General features: G+C 35.1%; 2 protein-coding genes across 2 annotated transcripts; one reads left to right on the forward strand and one right to left on the reverse strand.

The window, feature by feature from the left end:
* Nucleotides 1-2,676: 2,676 nt before the first annotated feature.
* On the forward strand, nucleotides 2,677-6,217 carry LOC132550793 (schlafen family member 8-like; the record flags this gene model as incomplete). The annotated part of the gene is made up of 2 exons (XM_060214885.1): nucleotides 2,677-2,810; nucleotides 3,711-6,217. Coding segments are annotated over 2 exons (1,005 nt in total), but the record flags the coding sequence as incomplete, so codon positions are not given.
* Nucleotides 6,218-7,989: 1,772 nt separating this feature from the next.
* Nucleotides 7,990-15,928, reverse strand: LOC132550804 (general transcription factor 3C polypeptide 1-like). The gene is made up of 6 exons (XM_060214896.1): nucleotides 15,902-15,928; nucleotides 14,997-15,110; nucleotides 11,605-12,020; nucleotides 11,005-11,197; nucleotides 10,077-10,167; nucleotides 7,990-8,526 (listed from the first exon to the last, which is right to left on the reverse strand). The coding sequence occupies exons 1-6, from the start codon at nucleotides 15,926-15,928 to the stop codon at nucleotides 8,429-8,431; spliced, it is 939 nt and encodes a 312-aa protein (XP_060070879.1). The 3' UTR covers nucleotides 7,990-8,428.
* Between the last annotated feature and the right edge of the window lie 2,931 nt (nucleotides 15,929-18,859).

Genomic DNA, 18,859 nt, shown 5'->3' on the forward strand with positions numbered 1-18,859 from the left:
GGAGATGGGTTATATATTCTTCCAGTTTATAGTTTACAGGGAGATGGGTTATATATTCTTCCAGTTTATAGTTTACAGGGAGATGGGTTATATATTCTTCCAGTTTATAGTTTACAGGGAGATGGGTTATATATTCTTCCAGTTTACAGGGAGATGGGTTATATATTCTTCCAGTTTATAGTTTACAGGGAGATGGGTTATATATTCTTCCAGTTTATAGTTTACAGGGAGATGGGTTATATATTCTTCCAGTTTATAGTTTACAGGGAGATGGGTTATATATTCTTCCAGTTTACAGGGAGATGGGTTATATATTCTTCCAGTTTATAGTTTACAGGGAGATGGGTTATATATTCTTCCAGTTTATAGTTTACAGGGAGATGGGTTATATATTCTTCCAGTTTATAGTTTACAGGGAGATGGGTTATATATTCTTCCAGTTTACAGGGAGATGGGTTATATATTCTTCCAGTTTACAGGGAGATGGGTTATATATTCTTCCAGTTTATAGTTTACAGGGAGATGGGTTATATATTCTTCCAGTTTATAGTTTACAGGGAGATGGGTTATATATTCTTCCAGTTTATAGTTTACAGGGAAATGGGTTATATATTCCAGTTTATAGATTACAGGGAGATGGGTTATATATTCTTCCAGTTTATAGTTTACAGGGAGATGGGTTATATATTCTTCCAGTTTATAGTTTACAGGGAGATGGGTTATATATTCTTCCAGTTTATAGTTTACAGGGAGATGGGTTATATATTCTTCCAGTTTATAGTTTACAGGGAGATGGGTTATATATTCTTCCAGTTTATAGTTTACAGGGAGATGGGTTATATATTCTTCCAGTTTATAGTTTACAGGGAGATGGGTTATATATTCTTCCAGTTTATAGTTTACAGGGAGATGGGTTATATATTCTTCCATTTATATTCTTCCAGTTTACAGGGAGAGTTATATAGTTTACAGGGAGATGGGTTATATATTCTTCCAGTTTATAGTTTACAGGGAGATGGGTTATATATTCTTCCAGTTTATAGTTTACAGGGAGATGGATTATATATTCTTCCAGTTTATAGTTTACAGGGAGATGGGTTATATATTCTTCCAGTTTATAGTTTACAGGGAGATGGGTTATATATTCTTCCAGTTTATAGTTTACAGGGAGATGGGTTATATATTCTTCCAGTTTATAGTTTACAGGGAGATGGGTTATATATTCTTCCAGTTTATAGTTTACAGGGAGATGGGTTATATATTCTTCCAGTTTATAGTTTACAGGGAGATGGGTTATATATTCTTCCAGTTTATAGTTTACAGGGAGATGGGTTATATATTCTTCCAGTTTATAGTTTACAGGGAGATGGGTTATATATTCTTCCAGTTTACAGGGAGATGGGTTATATATTCTTCCAGTTTACAGGGAGATGGGTTATATATTCTTCCCAGGGAGATGGGTTATATATTCTTCCAGTTTACAGGGAGATGGGTTATATATTCTTCCAGTTTATAGTTTACAGGGAGATGGGTTATATATTCTTCCAGTTTATAGTTTACAGGGAGATGGGTTATATATTCTTCCAGTTTATAGTTTACAGGGAGATGGGTTATATATTCTTCCAGTTTATAGTTTACAGGGAGATGGGTTATATATTCTTCCAGTTTACAGGGAGATGGGTTATATATTCTTCCAGTTTATAGTTTACAGGGAGATGGGTTATATATTCTTCCAGTTTATAGTTTACAGGGAGATGGGTTATATATTCTTCCAGTTTATAGTTTACAGGGAGATGGGTTATATATTCTTCCAGTTTATAGTTTACAGGGAGATGGGTTATATATTCTTCCAGTTTATAGTTTACAGGGAGATGGGTTATATATTCTTCCAGTTTATAGTTTACAGGGAGATGGGTTATATATTCTTCCAGTTTATAGTTTACAGGGAGATGGGTTATATATTCTTCCAGTTTATAGTTTACAGGGAGATGGGTTATATATTCTTCCAGTTTATAGTTTACAGGGAGATGGGTTATATATTCTTCCAGTTTACAGGGAGATGGGTTATATATTCTTCCAGTTTACAGGGAGATGGGTTATATATTCTTCCAGTTTATAGTTTACAGGGAGATGGGTTATATATTCTTCCAGTTTATAGTTTACAGGGAGATGGGTTATATATTCTTCCAGTTTATAGTTTACAGGGAGATGGGTTATATATTCTTCCAGTTTACAGGGAGATGGGTTATATATTCTTCCAGTTTATAGTTTACAGGGAAATGGGTTATATATTCTTCCAGTTTACAGGGAGATGGGTTATATATTCTTCCAGTTTATAGTTTACAGGGAGATGGGTTATATATTCTTCCAGTTTATAGTTTACAGGGAGATGGGTTATATATTCTTCCAGTTTACAGGGAGATGGGTTATATATTCTTCCAGTTTACAGGGAGATGGGTTATATATTCTTCCAGTTTATAGTTTACAGGGAGATGGGTTACAGGGAGATGGGTTATATATTCTTCCAGTTTACAGGGAGATGGGTTATATATTCTTCCAGTTTACAGGGAGATGGGTTATATATTCTTCCAGTTTATAGTTTACAGGGAGATGGGTTATATAATGTCAATTATTGAGATATAAATAATGGTATGTACTATTTAAACTTATTATTTTCTTGTTGTAGGATTTCCTGGAACAGGAAAGACCATTATGGCCCGCCAGCTTGTCCTTAATCTGTACAACAGAGGATTCGAACCAGAAGAGATTTTGTTCCTGTCTCAGCATCGTACTAGTTGTTGTCAAATACAGTAAGTTTTAGTTACCTGTAGTCTGCCTCTCATCACAATGAAAGGGTCACTTTCTTCTTCTGTATAACTGGTAATATTTGCAGGTGATTAAATTTTGAGATGTTTATGGTCATCAGAGGCAGCACAAAATCAATACCCAGCATATAATTTTAACATAAATCAAATGTAAAGAATCTTGATATATATCCACATACATGAGTACTAATTGTACACAAAGTATCATTATTTCTAAAAAAGGGTTTTCATGCTTGAATCACCACCTTTCATACAACAGCTTAAGATGATTTGTTGCATCTTAAAAAGCATCTGCTGATTATCGAGACACCTAAATTTTCACCACTGTTCTCGATTATAGTTAAGATCTTTGTATTTGTTTTATGTTCTTTGTATGTGATGTAACTTTAAATGATATATGTTTTGGTGACTTGATAAAGGGGCAGATTGCCTTGAAAATCAGATAATTTACTTGTATTGACTTCATTAATCATACATAAATACTAATGCTAATTACAAAACTTGGTACCTGTAAACAAGCCCAAATATGGACAACTGCAAAATATAAGCCCTGCAGAATTAATATACATTATATATAGAATGTAAAGTCTGTGTTGGTCAGTAGTTTTTGTATATTTTTACGGCATTCCAAATTACAGTATTCAGATTTTCAGATTCAGAAGTCCCATTACTCGGGGATATATTGGTTTGACAAGTTTGTTTCACCGCACATAAATTTTATCATTGGGTATCATTCACTTATCATTCACTTGGGGAGGGAATAATGCAGTCTGGTTATTTTGTACAATTTCACAAGCTTTCCTCTGATTGGATGAGTTTTTTTAATGACTGATTGCTGATAGGGTTTAGATCATTTTACTGACTGTTAATGTTTTGTATTTACAGAAAAATGGAACGTTGTGTAGCATTAACACCTGATTGCTTGAAGGATGACCTGAAAGATCCAGACAGAAAAGTAATGTATAGAAAAATCAAACACTTCATCATTGACGATGCTCAGATGATCTGTGCAGTGTCCAAGGATAAAGGATGGTTTGCTTTCCTCCATTATCTATGGAAGAAGAAAAGGTCAAACAAATATAGCCTCTTCTGGGTGTTTTATGGGGATCACAAGTACTGTAGAGATGATGGAGGCTGTATGAAATTCATCAAGAACAGATTTGATCACAAAATAAAATTGGACTTGATCTTAAGAAACTCTCATAGTGTAGCTAAAAATGCTATCAAGTATGCAGAGAATCCGAAATACAAAACTGCTGTTGAGAAAATCACGACTGTCCATAACTTTAAGGGAGAGGCTGTTGTCTGCGAGGAAAAGCTCTTGTCTAATGTTGAGCAGTATCTTCAAGAAATCGGAGACTTCCTGAACAGTGTTCTGTCGGAAGGTTACCACTATGAAGATGTAGCCATTTTGTTTTCACGACAAGCAGACATTCCCAGAGCACTTGACTGTATCAGCAAAGAACAGGTAGAAAAATCTGAGGAAAATCTGTTATGTAAAACCATCACTTCACCTGGTATGGTGACACTGCCAAGGATAGGAAATGTTCGGATATGTAGTGCCTCAGACAATGACATTACAGGACATGTGGTGGTGGACACTTTTCGAAGATACTCGGGACTTGACAGACCAGTTGTCCTGGCGATCAACCGCAATATTGGGCCTTATGATGTTTACACTGATTCCAAGGGTCTTGATTTAATCATTGCTACAAGACCTATTGCTAAACTGATAATGTGGAAAAAGAAAAAGTAATTTGGACACTTTGATCAATGTTATGTTTATATCAGTGTTTTTCCTGCCTTTTCAATCGGTGCATATTTAGACCCCATGTCAACTTTTGCATTTTGATAATTTATTTTTCCTAGTTAATTCCTAAAAATTCCCAGAATCATTAAATCAGGGATTCTATTTAGATTAGGACATGAAATTTAACAAATGATATTCACTTTTTTATCCCATTTCCATGTGCACTTTTACTGAACGAAAAATTCTCGTTTACTGCCAGGTGGCAATTTCCCAGAAAGGCTAGGATAAACATTGCATATGATGTGGAGTAGTAGTAAAGATAAGACCACTTGTTTTGATTAAGTATAGGAAGACCTGTGAACTGACATTATTCGAAACAAGATTTTTGTCGCTATTGGAGCGGATATTTAATCCTTTCTTTAAAAATCAGCAATATTTGTCCAAATGAATTGTTGTGCATACTTTTATAAACCCTTAAAGCTATGAAAATCTGGTAGAGGAAAATATCTGATGGGTCAGAGTTCAAGTGAGGGGTTGATCTGATGTTTATTGGAGATGTCTGATGGTTATCATGAACTGGAGTTGGTTGGCGATTAGATCACAATGCCAAAATGGTGTATTGTATTGAGAAATACAGTTCTGTAGATGTATCTGTATTGTCTTTGGTGCAGGCAATTGTACAATAGCTAGCTTCATTAAAACCAGTTTTGTAGATGTATTTGTAGTCTGCCTCTGTCAAAAAAGTTGTCCACTCGACATCTGCTTGTCCAAACGTCTTTTTACACAACTTCTGCATGTCAAAAGGTATGTCTTCTCTATGTCTGCATGCACTTTTCTCTTCAAACAACTTTTGATTTTGAATAACCAAGAAGCTCAGGTTGATAATGTTTGTCCAGGAACAGCTGGAATGAAATTATCATTATAAAGTTTGTTCAAAATGGCCATTACCAATGTTCATGGTGATTTGGATCCAAGCAGATTAACCAAGAAATCTGATACTCATGCTGGCATCAAGGGATGTGAAAATAACTGAATTTCATATGGCTTGATATACTGAAGTCCAATTTAATAGTCTTTTTTGGATTGATTATCTGAAAAACAAAATGGCCTCCAGGCAGTACTCTTCAGTTTTGACCAGTAGAACTTGTCATTGCTATTTTCTGAGAAGTAAGGAATTAATCTCTCTCAGATTTCATAAATATTTTCATAAGTAGATTTTCTGTAGTAATAGCTGTGTGTGATCAATTTTTTGGATAAATCTGAAAGATGGAATTTTTGGATTTTTGAAGTTTTGAATTGTTGTTGCTATTAGAAATCTTGGATAAATCATTCTGAAACTTTATAAAGATGTAACCCTGGTAAAATATTAGCCTCAATAATCTGTTTGGCCCCTCTAAGATTTAATTTTAAAACTGATTGAAAAGATACAAGTGACAAAGATCACTGAATGGGGAGTACCAAGATCCGTTTGTGATCTGTTGTAAAACAAGGAATTTTACAGGGCTTCACATGTTTAACAAACAGTTGTTTTGATCTGTCTTAATGTACTTGATTATGTATAAATATTGTATAAGATGTGTTTACAAGTAATCTGTAACTGATTGATTTTATTTGTTGTAATGGTTCTCATTAACTAATGTTATTGTTTTCCTGTAAACAATACAAATAACATTTATATATCTTTTATGTACTGTATGTACATTATTGTACTGTCAGACAGTAAGCTGACTGTTATGAAAATGCTGTTATAATACTCTACATAGTTTACTATCAGACTTTTGTACAGACCATGTGTTTGGAATGTTTTGCATGTACATGTATCATCCCTTTGTGATAAGTTAGTAAGAAGATCTAGTGTTATAATTAGGTTACATTTGTAAGGGCCTGCTGCACTAATGCAAGGGCCTTTATCATTGTAGTGCCATTTTTTGGTGATATAAATATTGTACCATATTTCCTATAGTTAGTGCCCAAGATTGTGTGGCAAAGGTGATGCTTATTAGGATAACAAAATACAACAATACAATGAAAATCAGGTACAAGGTCCAGCAGAAAATCTTCTAAAAATTTTGATAGTCTTGTTGAGATGGATCCCTAATTCAATACAGAGTCCAGGTCCAAAAGAGTAATCAAAATTAATGGTAGATATGACCAGACAACCAATAAATCCTTCTGAACCTTCCGTCAGATGTTGTTTGGTCATATCTAAGTATGTCGTCATCGGAACCTGATGATGATGTACGTAGTACATTGAAACATGTAAACCTATAAATCCTTAGATTAGAAATATGTTTTATTTTGTTTGGTCATATCTAGGTACGTCGTCATCGGAACCTGATGATGATGTATGTAGTACATTGAAACATGTAAACCTATAAATCCTTAGATTAGAAATGTGTTTTATTTTGTTTGCATGCTTTTTTTGCACTTTGTGCTTTTAGTTAAGAAAAGATTTGTTTCTTTGATTTCTGATTTTCTGTTGAAATCTTTTTTATATTCTTGTCAATTTGTTTTGTGTTCATTGTCAATTCTTAAACCGTTCTTGTTATGGATACTCCATTTCTTGAAAAGTATTATATGAATGTTAAATTTTGACAATGAAAGTTTGTTATTGCGATTGAGAAATGCAGAACAGATCTTTCTAAAATTTTGTTAGCAAATGTCCCTGGGTCCACAGTGTGCCCTTTTGATTTTGTACACATCAGAAATACAAAAGGGCCAAGATCCCTGCTTTAGGATCTGTTGTCATTTTGAATTTTTGAATTGTCTGCTATTTTTGAAATTAGTGACATGTCAATTTGAATCTTTTGACCAGTCCTGGAGTACTTTGGTGTTAGACTGGATAGTTAAGTACAAATTCATCAGGAATGAGATAGTGTGTCAGAATTCAGATAACATCACTATCACTTTGATTTTATATAAGTAGTCCGACAGAGTATGGAATATGAAATCATGATTAAGTTGGAGTCAAGATCACAGACACATTTTCGAAAGTCTTTTTATGGATAATCATTATACCATGTTCATGATTACTTCTGATCTTTGGAAATAGTTTCTGTCATTTCATCATACTATATATATACATCATTGTAGTATATTCTGTCATTTCACTGTCTATTTTTTCCTACTCTGCTGTGAATGATATCTTTAAAAATGTGTATTGCTTTATAATAAAATTATAACAGGACCAGTAAGTAATGTGTGGTTATTACTTGTAAATTATTGATATGCTGTCTACATACATATTTACTGTTCATCATTGTATGTCGGAATGCAATCCTATCATTTAGAACATATCAAATAAAATAAAACAAACCCCAGAAAATTGTGGATTAATTCTGCTTAACAAGAACATATCAAATAAAACATGACAAAATAAACAGCATATCTTTTTAATAAGATTTCTACGGCAAAAATTCAGTTAAATGGCATAAAAAATGTAGTCCGATTGTTAAATATCCTTACTCCTCTCTATTTTCCTATAAAAGCTCAGACGTGTCAGTGATACATTAAATAACATGACTTCTGGTAACATCAACATTTACAGATGTATGTCATAAAAACCGCCAGCATCAATTGTGTAGGACATAAACTTATGCTGATGTAGTCCATAATCTGTCCTGCATCTCATGTGTGTGACATCAGCAGTTATTGATGTACTCCATGAACTGCCCAGTATCCAATGTTTGTGACATCAGCAGTTATTGATGTACTCCATGAACTGCCCAGTATCCAATGTTTGTGACATCAGCGGTTACTGATGTACTCCATGAACTGCCCAGTATCCAATGTTTGTGACATCAGCAGTTATTGATGTACTCCATGAACTGCCCAGTATCCAATGTTTGTGACATCAGCAGTTACTGATGTACTCCATGAACTGTCCAAGTCTTGTTATGCATACTTTGGTTGGGAAGTACACAACTGTATCATTTTCTTTATGTATTTTACCTGAAAGCAATCAAATGAAACTCAAATAAGAAAAAAAAAAATAAATAAATAAAAACCTTGCATGTGTTGTCATTAAATTTTGACTTCCAGTAATAATAATTTTTCTTTATAATTCCTTAAATGTTAAAACCTTATTTTCATTACTGCTAGAACAGCAAAAACTCCATTTTCTTTGTCTTTCTGAAAACTGTTCTAAAATTCATAATATTTAAATTAAATTTTCAAATACCTGCTTCTCTCACTTTGAAAAATTCCCGGATATAATAATTATAAATTCATTTGTCTTTCCATCCATGACTGCCATAGCAAATTGAAATTTGCATGAAATATAGGAAATTTCAATATTCAGCCAATTTGTCGATTTTTACAGTTTTCTCTAAAGCACATTCCTTAACAAACTAAATATATAAAGGCACCTACATGTCAATAAATTTTGTTCAAGTATAATCTAAACATATATATCCACATTTCCCAAATTCATGCAATTTTGAGGTAGTTACTATAGCAACATAGCAGAAATATTAATAAATCTCATTACAGTGGTACACATGTAAATAGAGGTATGCAAGAGTTTGATTTTAAGTTTCAGAAATTGATTTAAATTGGGAGCCAAAAAAGGCTGAAACCATATCTAGCCCTTTGTATGAGATGAAATGTAATTAGTCAATGTCCAACAAGAATAACCAGACAATTACAATCCCCTCTGACACACCACCTAACCAAAGTAAGACCCACACCCCAAGTATGAAGTTCCAGTGACAAACAGAGGAGATAAAGAGGAAATAATTTTTTTATGAAGGTCAAAGGTGAAAATGATCAAAATGCGACACACCATCTAAACCATATCCCTTGTATTATGTTCCCGTGATTAGTTGTGTAGAAGTGCAGGCCAAGACAAGACAGTTGAAGGATGGAGAGAACACAGTGCAAAACCCTCTGGTTTCCAGTGATAGAATAATAAAATGTCACTGTATTGACTAATTGATAAAGTTTGAATGATGTATCAAATGTGATAAATGACAGATATGAAATGTAAACATCTGCTTCAGTATTTTGTAACATTTTCTTCAGGATGTTAATGTCAATAGAATAAAAGTTCTTCTAATAATACCAGTAGAAAATTTGCGTATGAGGTTTCAATGACTGGACGATCACCTTCCAGTGTGGAGAGTACAAGCACTGACGTATGTAGTGTATTTAAGGAATCAATCAACTTTTTGGACTGTACTATAATCCTATGTACATTAAGTGTGATGAGATGGTAGACAGATTAAAGACAAAAAAAACCACAAGATTGTAAAAATGAATTGCAGTCAAATCAGCTATGCTTTGATTAACACATGGACATAGATGTGTAAGGTAGGTGGCCCATCTCCCCCTCTTCCCTGTTTAGTGCTGGCCTGCTTCGGCATATACCAGTTGTCCAGAATTGCTTTTTCATGTTGCAAAAGTCATTTAGACCAATGGGATGGTTAATCCTCTTATCTGCTAGATAAGGGAAGTTTAGAGCCAGTGGTAAAAAGATTCTTATGTCATAACCATTAGTTTACCTGGTTGTGGACTGACACGCTTACTAAAGAGAGTTGGCTTGATTTGTCGTCTTATAATGCTCTTTTCAATAGCCTTGATGTCTTCCAGAATCTGAAAAGTATAAATTGGTACACATGCAATTCAGTGTGTCTTTATAGGACAATATACTTAACATGATGGTTTGTTCAGGGTATGCAATATATAATGCCTTATTTAATGGGAGTGTTTGAATGGGAGCAATGTTTAGGAACTGTTAACATGTAGCAAATCTGTTGACCTACATACAGCATCTGCTGTAACATTTATGTTCTTAATTACCTGGAGTATATGATGTTTTAAGAAGGGTGGGTTGTGATGACATACCTGGAGGATCTGTTGATTTAAGAAGGGTGGGTTGTGATGACGTACCTGGAGTATCTGTTGTTTTAAGAAGGGTGGGCTGTGATGACATACCTGGAGGATCTGTTGTTTTAAGAAGGGTTGGTTGTGATGACATACCTGGAGGATCTGTTGATTTAAGAAGGGTGGGTTGTGATGACGTACCTGGAGTATCTGTTGTTTTAAGAAGGGTGGGCTGTGATGACGTACCTGGAGTATCTGTTGTTTTAAGAAGGGTGGGTTGTGATGACTTACCTGGAGGATCTGTTGTTTTAAGAAGGGTTGGTTGTGATGACATACCTGGAGGATCTGTTGATTTAAGAAGGGTGGGTTGTGATGACGTACCTGAAGTATCTGTTGTTTTAAGAAGGGTGGGTTGTGATGACTTACCTGAAGTATCTGTTGTTTTAAGAAGGGTGGGCTGTGATGACGTACCTGGAGGATCTGTTGTTTTAAGAAGGGTGGGTTGTGATGGCGTACCTGGAGTATCTGTTGTTTTAAGAAGGGTGGGTTGTGATGACTTACCTGGAGTATCTGTTGTTTTAAGAAGGGTGGGCTGTGATGACGTACCTGGAGTATCTGTTGTTTTAAGAAGGGTGGGTTGAATGGGGTATAGTTGTCACACAAGGTTTGGAAACTGATGCCCGGGGAAGCCATTATTTTGAACATCATTGACTCGACCATGGTTTTAAACAAGGGTTTGTTAAGGTTTCCTTCTGGCTTCCTCCACGGAGAACAGATCAGTCTCACCCTCTGGTAAGTACTGTAATAACACAGACCTACATTGATGACCTATTTACCTGATTACACACTTAAGATACTTCCAGTATGTTACTAAAAATATCTGCACATATTGCATCTCAAATCATAATAAATCATGTTTATCAAAAACATCTCATTTTATATAATAATAATCATAATATTATATTATATCATAATTAATTGTTCCACCATTCACTCTTCATTGGAATAGCTTCTAATTTGTTTCGGTGTCTCTCCCATCTTTTCATCAACATCAACATCATGAATTAGCAATACCACATAATTTGTGGTGACTTTGCTGTGATTGAAGTAATGAACAAGGTTTCTTTCACACAAAAAATATGTGTTAATTTCTTTAACAGAATATTCAATCTTGAATTTTAAAGGAAAAATATTTCCTTCACCTACCTAATTGGTTTGGGTGTGGCCGTGCTGCTTACTGCAGAGGCGTTTGTTTTCGTTTGCTCCCTCACTCGTTTTGGCCGCCCAGCACTTTCTCCTAGATTGACGGTTGATGTTTCCTCACCTGACTGATGACCTCTGTCCAGTACAGTGGTATCTAGGCTTTGTAAACCAGATGATGTCGGTCCACTTTCTTTCAAATCTTGTTGATTTTCTGTGGTACTGAAAGCTGTTACTTCATCACTCGTGCTAGTTTTATCCTTCAGGTCAGAGGTCAATGCTGTGACTGTGGAGGTTATGCCTGTTGATTCAAGGATCGGAGTAGCATCCCCTGTTGGCCCTGGAGCTGGGACGCTAGTGTTTCGGTAGCCAAGAGGGTTTGACAAAAGCTCTTGGAGAGACTCACTGTCAGCATCATCCACCTGTAAGGATTTAAAAAAATTTTTGTTGTCTGCCTTCAATACACAGTATTCATAATTTCTTTAAATGAATGAAAAAAAAACCCATATATTGCTAATCAGAATAATTTTTATTTTGCTTGTAAATGAAAAAATTGTTTTTGAAAAAAAAAGACTCATAGATTTGTCACTTTTTCAGTAAGAGTTATCCCTCTTCTGTCATATACCGATCAAAATGTAATGTGTGCATTATGCATGAAGTCCTATTTGACTCATATAAATTACGTTAAGCTAAACCTTTCTAAGCCTAAGTGGGCTAAGATTGACAGTCTGTTTTCTGTAGTGTGTTAGTAATTTGACATTTCTGGTCTTCTCTATAATACAAACTGTGTTTAGATCTAGCAGCAATTCAGTGTGTGGATAGTTCCAGAAAAGAGATCCCTGAAGGATCTTGGTGTTCATTTGTATGATCTTTATGGTGGTTTTCAATTTTTGGATCTTAATTTCCCTTTTTTAAAACTATTTTATAAGACTTTCCTATTGGACTTTTAGTCCCTGAGGTTAATCATAACCTGCACGCCACATTTTAATTGCTTTGAAATTGTGGCAGAGTTCAGAATAAACACATGCACTTGAGGTTGTGCTGAAATTATCAGATATCTGTCAAATTTATTCAATTATGGTGTAAGTGCACCCTCTAGACTTTGAATTTTTTATGATCACTCTGGATTTTCTTCAGTTGCCTCCTGATTTTTAAGTTGTATTCACAAGTAAATTAATCATCTGATAACATCAATAAACAAGTGAAACCTACAGTAAAAAAACAAAATCTCCATCTACAATTAAACTTATCAAAGGACTAAGGGAACCTACAAATGAATTCTTATAAACTACAAATCCTACATGACTGTTTGTCAGTTACTTTAGCTAAAAAGTGACTGAGCACCATTAGGTTCTTATAGAAACCTCTATACGAAATTTGAGATTGATTCATTCAGAAACTTTTCAAGGAAGAGTCATAGCAAAGTATATCAGTCGAAATCCAAGATGGCTGCCTGTCAGTCATTTTCTTTTTCTGATAAGTCTAAAAATTAAATGAAAGAACACAATCAAGGACCAAAGAAAATTTACGTAAGAGATATTTCAAAATATACTCAAGGGATAAAGAAATGCAGGGTGACATTAATTGCAATATCTTGCAAATGATTGTTCAAAAACAATGAAAATCGGTCAAGAAACTCTCTAGGTTACAGTGCTGGTGGTCCCGTATCAAATGTTGCATTATTGTATTGCTTGACAATGTCTTCCAGGGAAAGCTTAAAACGGGAAAATCTCGTGCACAGCAGTGTTGTGACATTGAGTTACACTGCTCATCATACCATTAGGTAGTCTTCATACAGACACATCATTTTCCAATATTTTGATTAATTTCTGATAGCATTAAACAATGGCACGGCTGACGGAAGTTCAGAGGTGTCAGGCCATTGTGAGGATTATGCAATGTCAAAGGCAAATACAGGTTGCCAAACATTTCACGGTCAAGTTTTGAAATATAGAACGTCTTGTTAGACATCTAAGGGAAACTGGTTGGGTTGCTGAGAGACCTAGGTCTGGCCATCCGCATGTGACGTCACAATATCAGGATAAGTGTATATATGTCTCGCATATTTGTGCAATCAACATCTTACTGCCATTGAATACCAAATACCAAAGGTACTCCTAACTGTCTTATCCATGCAAAAACTGTAAGGAAACAATTGCAGGAAGTTTGCTTGCAAGCATGTCCCCAATTTGTCTGTCCATTACTGCTGCTTGTTGGCAGTGTCATATGGCTTGGGTGGCAGCACATGTACCAAAAAATTCCCATTGAGGCAGTAGAGGTGGGTCTTGTTTACAGAGGAGTCCCGGTTCACATTGTTTCAAGCAAATGGTAAAATTTGTGTATACATTTTGCCGATTGCTACGTGGAAGAGACGGATAAGTATAAGGGGTGGATTGCTTATGGTGTGGGGAGAAATCTCATATGGAGTTCAGTCACCACTGTTATGGTAGTGGGTAACTTAAACTGCCACTAGGTATAGAGATAAGATCCTCTGACCCAGTGTTGTCCCATCATTGCAGCAAAACAACCTCACATTCCAGCTGGATAATGTTCTGCCCCATGTAAAACGAGGAGCTGTCACGACTTTCTCACTATCAACAATATCCACCCACTGGACTGGCTGCCATACAGCCCCAACCTATCCCCTATTGAGCACTTGTGGGACCAGCTGGATAGACAAGCTCGACGACGCCAGCCTCTCCCTGTTACTCTGGTCCATCAGAAAGCAGCCCTCTTGGAAGAATGGACTAACATCCCAATGAAGAAGTCAAGTCTTTCATGAACTCCATGCCTAGGAGAATCAGGACTGTGGAGTGGAGTGAATGGGGACATACCCGGTATTGACTAGCCATCTCCCACAATCAGTCCATTTCGATTTCAGATTACAGAGTTCTCTTTCAATTTCCTTCAATTACTCCTAAATCACTTGCCAGATACAAATTGTTGATTTTGCATTTTGTTTTGTATGGATTAATCTTCATGTTTACTTAAAAATATTGAACATTATACTCGACGTCTTGCCTAGAATAATCTTCAAAGTTTGTCCTGCATTTCTTTATCCCTTGAGTATATTTCAGTACAGATCTCAGTTTAGAATGGGTTGTATTATTTTTTAGTATGTGAAATTGTTTCATTAAAATCAAAAGCCTTTTCTATGATCATCCAGAAACACACATTTCATCCGCACAAATCAGAAATACATACATAAAGTTGGGAAGACACCAATTCCAGAGAAATCCTATTACTTTTGCTTTGCAGACACTTAATCCTTATCACATCTCCAATAACTTGTCAATGATACATATTTCCAACTAAATTTTTAAAGATTTTAATCCCTCACATGTACATTATGGAATAAGAAATTTGCAGACATGTCTGAGTGTTTTTTCTGCCAATACCTCAGTTGTCTGGCGAACTCCTCTTCCCTTCACATTCTTGTAAGCATGTGTCACCCATGGTCGAGCATTCCTGAAGCTTACATAACGTTCAACAGTCACTCCTACTTTCAATATCTGTAATGATACAAATGATATTAGGCATGAAAGTGAAAATAGTGTATGTAATACTGATCTAATGTAAAAGGCTGTTCTACATCTACATCAGTGTGAAAATATCGTAAACAGCAGTTACATCTACATCAGTGTGTAAACAGTGTCTACATCTACATCAGTGTGAAAATATCGTAAACAGCAGTTACATCTACATCAGTGTGTAAACAGTGTCTACATCTACATCAGTGTGAAAATATCGTAAACAGCAGTTACATCTACATCAGTGTGTAAACAGTGTCTACATCTACATCAGTGTGAAAATATCGTAAACAGCAGTTACATCTACATCAGTGTGTAAACAGTGTCTACATCTACATCAGTGTGAAAATATCGTAAACAGCGTTACATTTACATCAGTGTGTAAACAGTGTCTACATCTACATCAGTGTGAAAATATCGTAAACAGCAGTTACATCTACATCAGTGTGTAAACAGTGTCTACATCTACATCAGTGTGAAAATATCGTAAACAGCAGTTACATCTACATCAGTGTGTAAACAGTGTCTACATCTACATCAGAGTGAAAATATCGTAAACAGCGTTACATTTACATCAGTGCTTGAGGCTATGTAATTGAGAAAAGTTTACAGACATATTGAGGTGTCCTTGTAGTAGCTTGTGAGGCTATGTCATTGAGAAAGGTTTACAGACATAATGAGGTGTCCTTGTAGTAGCTTGTGAGGCTATGTCATTGGGAAAGGTTTACAGACATAATGAGGTGTCCATTGTAGTAGCTTGTGAGGCTACTTACTTCATGAACATCATGTGGAAGGCCCATTGTATGCCAAGTTGAACAAAGGGACAAAGTGTTTAGCCCGAAGACTTAACAAGGAAGACAGGTCTGTTCACAGCTTCTGGAGCAACACAAATGCTAGAGTGGCAGGTGGTAAAATTTTCAAATTGATAAGTAAATGAATATTATGTCTGTTATTTACTGGTTTGAAAAGTGAAATAAAATGAAACAAGAGATCCCAGAGGGATCTTGGCGCCCACCATTTGAGGATCTGTTTTCAGTTCTTGAAGATTTGTCTATTTTTTTTGTTTTTGTTTTTTAAATTTTATATTTTATTTTATTACATTAATGTTTTTGCAACAAAAACACTTAAATATTAGGAATTATCAACATTTTTAATAAATCAATTCTTCTGTTACTTTTCATGTGTCAACCCATATGCCATTAACTCAATTCATTGCATGGTTTAGTATACATACCCTAAACAGTGTATTTATCAATGTTTACTTAATTTAGAAAATCTGATACTTGAGAATGACTAATCATGTAGGTAAGAAATAGCCATAAAACAATTACTCGCTGTTCAAATCCAAGATGGAGAGCTATAGGCCATTTTGTTTTTCAGATCATTCTAAATATGGGAAAATGCTTAACTAGGTACCAAGAGGAAGCTAAATATGAAATTTGAGAAGGATCCTATCACAGTCATAACAAACTACTGTATTACTGTTGACATCCAAGATGGCTACCAGTGGGCCACCTTGATTTCAGATCAGTCCAAAAAAGGTACAATGCACAACTAGAGACCAAGGGGAACCTGCATATGAAATTTGAGAAAGATCCATCAAGCATTTTCCCAGAAATAGCGATAACAAACTTTTACTTTCAAAATCCAAGATGGACGTCTGTGGGCCATCTTGATTTCGGATCAGTCCAAAAAAGGTATAATGCACAACTAGGGATCAAAGGGAACCTGCATATGAAATTTGAGAAAGATCCATCCAGTGCTTTCTCACAAATAGCAGTAACAAACTTTTACTTTCAAAATAAAAGATGGCTGCCTGTCGGCCATCTTGAATGCGAATCAGTCCAAAAAAGGTACAATGCACAACTAGAGACCAAGGGGAACCTGCATATGAAATTTGAGAAAGATCAATCCAGTACTTTCCCAGAAATAGCGGTAACAAACTTTTACTTTCAAAATAAAAGATGGCCGCCTGTCGGCTATCTTGAATTCGAATCAGTCCAAAAAAGGTATAATGCACAACTAGGGATCAAAGGGAACCTGCATATGAAATTTGAGAAAGATCCCTCCAGTGCTTTCTCACAAATAGCAGTAACAAACTTTTACTTTCAAAATAAAAGATGGCCGCCTGTCGGCCATCTTGAATGTGAATCAGTCCAAAAAAGGTACAATGCACAACTAGAGACCAAGGGGAACCTGCATATGAAATTTGAGAAAGATACATCCAGTGCTTTCTCACAAATAGCAGTAACAAACTTTTACTTTCAAAATAAAAGATGGCCGCCTGTCGGCCATCTTGAATGCGAATCAGTCCAAAAAAGGTACAATGCACAACTAGGGACCAAGGGGAACCTGCATATGAAATTTGAGAAAGATCCATCCAGTACTTTCCCAGAAATAGCGGTAACAAAAATTGTTTACGGACGGACGGACTGACCACGGACGCAGGGCGATTTGAATATCCCACCATCTGATGATGGTTGGCTAATAAAAACCAGGTACTACATGGTACATAAACCTGTCCTGTTGATATTTGTCTAAAGAGCACATTTCACTACCCTGACCAAACAATAAAGCAGTTATGACCCAGATAATGGACATCAACAAAGGGCCAAAACTCTGCAAATAAAGGACTTGTCCTATCCCTAACTGTGAAGCATTTATCAAATACATTTGGGAAAGTGGCCGATTAAGCTGTACAATATTATGAACTACAATAAACCAAACTCCAGCACACATTTAATCAAATAAAAGATTTAAATTTTCAATTGTTCATACCTCACAAATCCTTATGTAAATTAAGTTTTCTAGGAGCATCAGGGTTTTATCATTTTATATAGTACATTCCCACCTCGAACAAATGAATCTTCAGGGTACACATCACACACGATATTTAACAATTAACAAGAGAGATTATCATCCTTTTTATCGCTTTTGTCATTATCTGGCCTAGAGTACAGATTTTCGCTCTGAAGATCTATATATCAAAGCCAGATATGTCAGTAAAGTGTTTTTGATAAGACTATGAAGATATAAGATTGTTACATTTAAAATCAAACTGCCTTCAAGCACAAACCTGGGTGAAAATGTATAACAGTTATAACAGTAACCTAATTCATTGTACTTCACCAGTTGATGGCCCTATAATGTCCTTCTATGTGTTGACTGGCTGGTAAGACTGTAATAATAATAATTGTCTAAAGAAACACTAGGTTTTCGTATATAAGGACGTTACAAGAATCAATTTAAGAAAAAGACGAATAAAGGTGACAAAAAGTGCAGTGTCACCAATTCACCAGATTTTATCAGGTGAAGATAATAACTGCCATATCATGACCTTCGCAAATATGAAAAATGCTAGAATCATAAAAATATTTCTTAACTTCTGTTCATTTCTTTTAAAATTTCAAATCAATTTTCTGAAACTATCATGGCTGAAATAAGACAACTGAAGATATTCCAATGTGATAACTATACAATAAAATTAATTTAAAGTTTTTTTTTCTTATTCTTTTTTCAATGAATTGGTACATGTCATTTATTATTCAGCATATAACTTGTATACTCATACAATGTATTACAATATATTGATATCCTTTTAAATTTTTTTTTTTGGATAATGTTTTGATGAAAAATTTAAATGGGAAAATAATTCATTTATAAACTGTACAGCACTTATTTATTTTGAATTTTACTTTGACTACAACACAGATATTTGTTATGATAATAAA

This window comes from Ylistrum balloti, unplaced genomic scaffold (genome assembly GCF_031769215.1).
Source record: "Ylistrum balloti isolate Yb309-2 unplaced genomic scaffold, AGI_CSIRO_Ybal_v1 Utg369624, whole genome shotgun sequence".
Lineage (NCBI taxonomy): Eukaryota > Metazoa > Mollusca > Bivalvia > Pectinida > Pectinidae > Ylistrum > Ylistrum balloti.

Excerpts from the sequence above, each read along its gene's own strand:
- LOC132550804 (XM_060214896.1), bottom strand. The coding sequence starts at position 15,928 with ATGGGCCTTCCACATGATGTTCATGAA. Across the intron at positions 12,021-14,996 it reads GAGTTCGCCAGACAACTGAG|GTGGATGATGCTGACAGTGA; the intron begins GTATTGGCAGAA and ends AAATCCTTACAG. Across the intron at positions 8,527-10,076 it reads GCGTGTCAGTCCACAACCAG|GTAAAATACATAAAGAAAAT; the intron begins GTAAACTAATGG and ends GATTGCTTTCAG.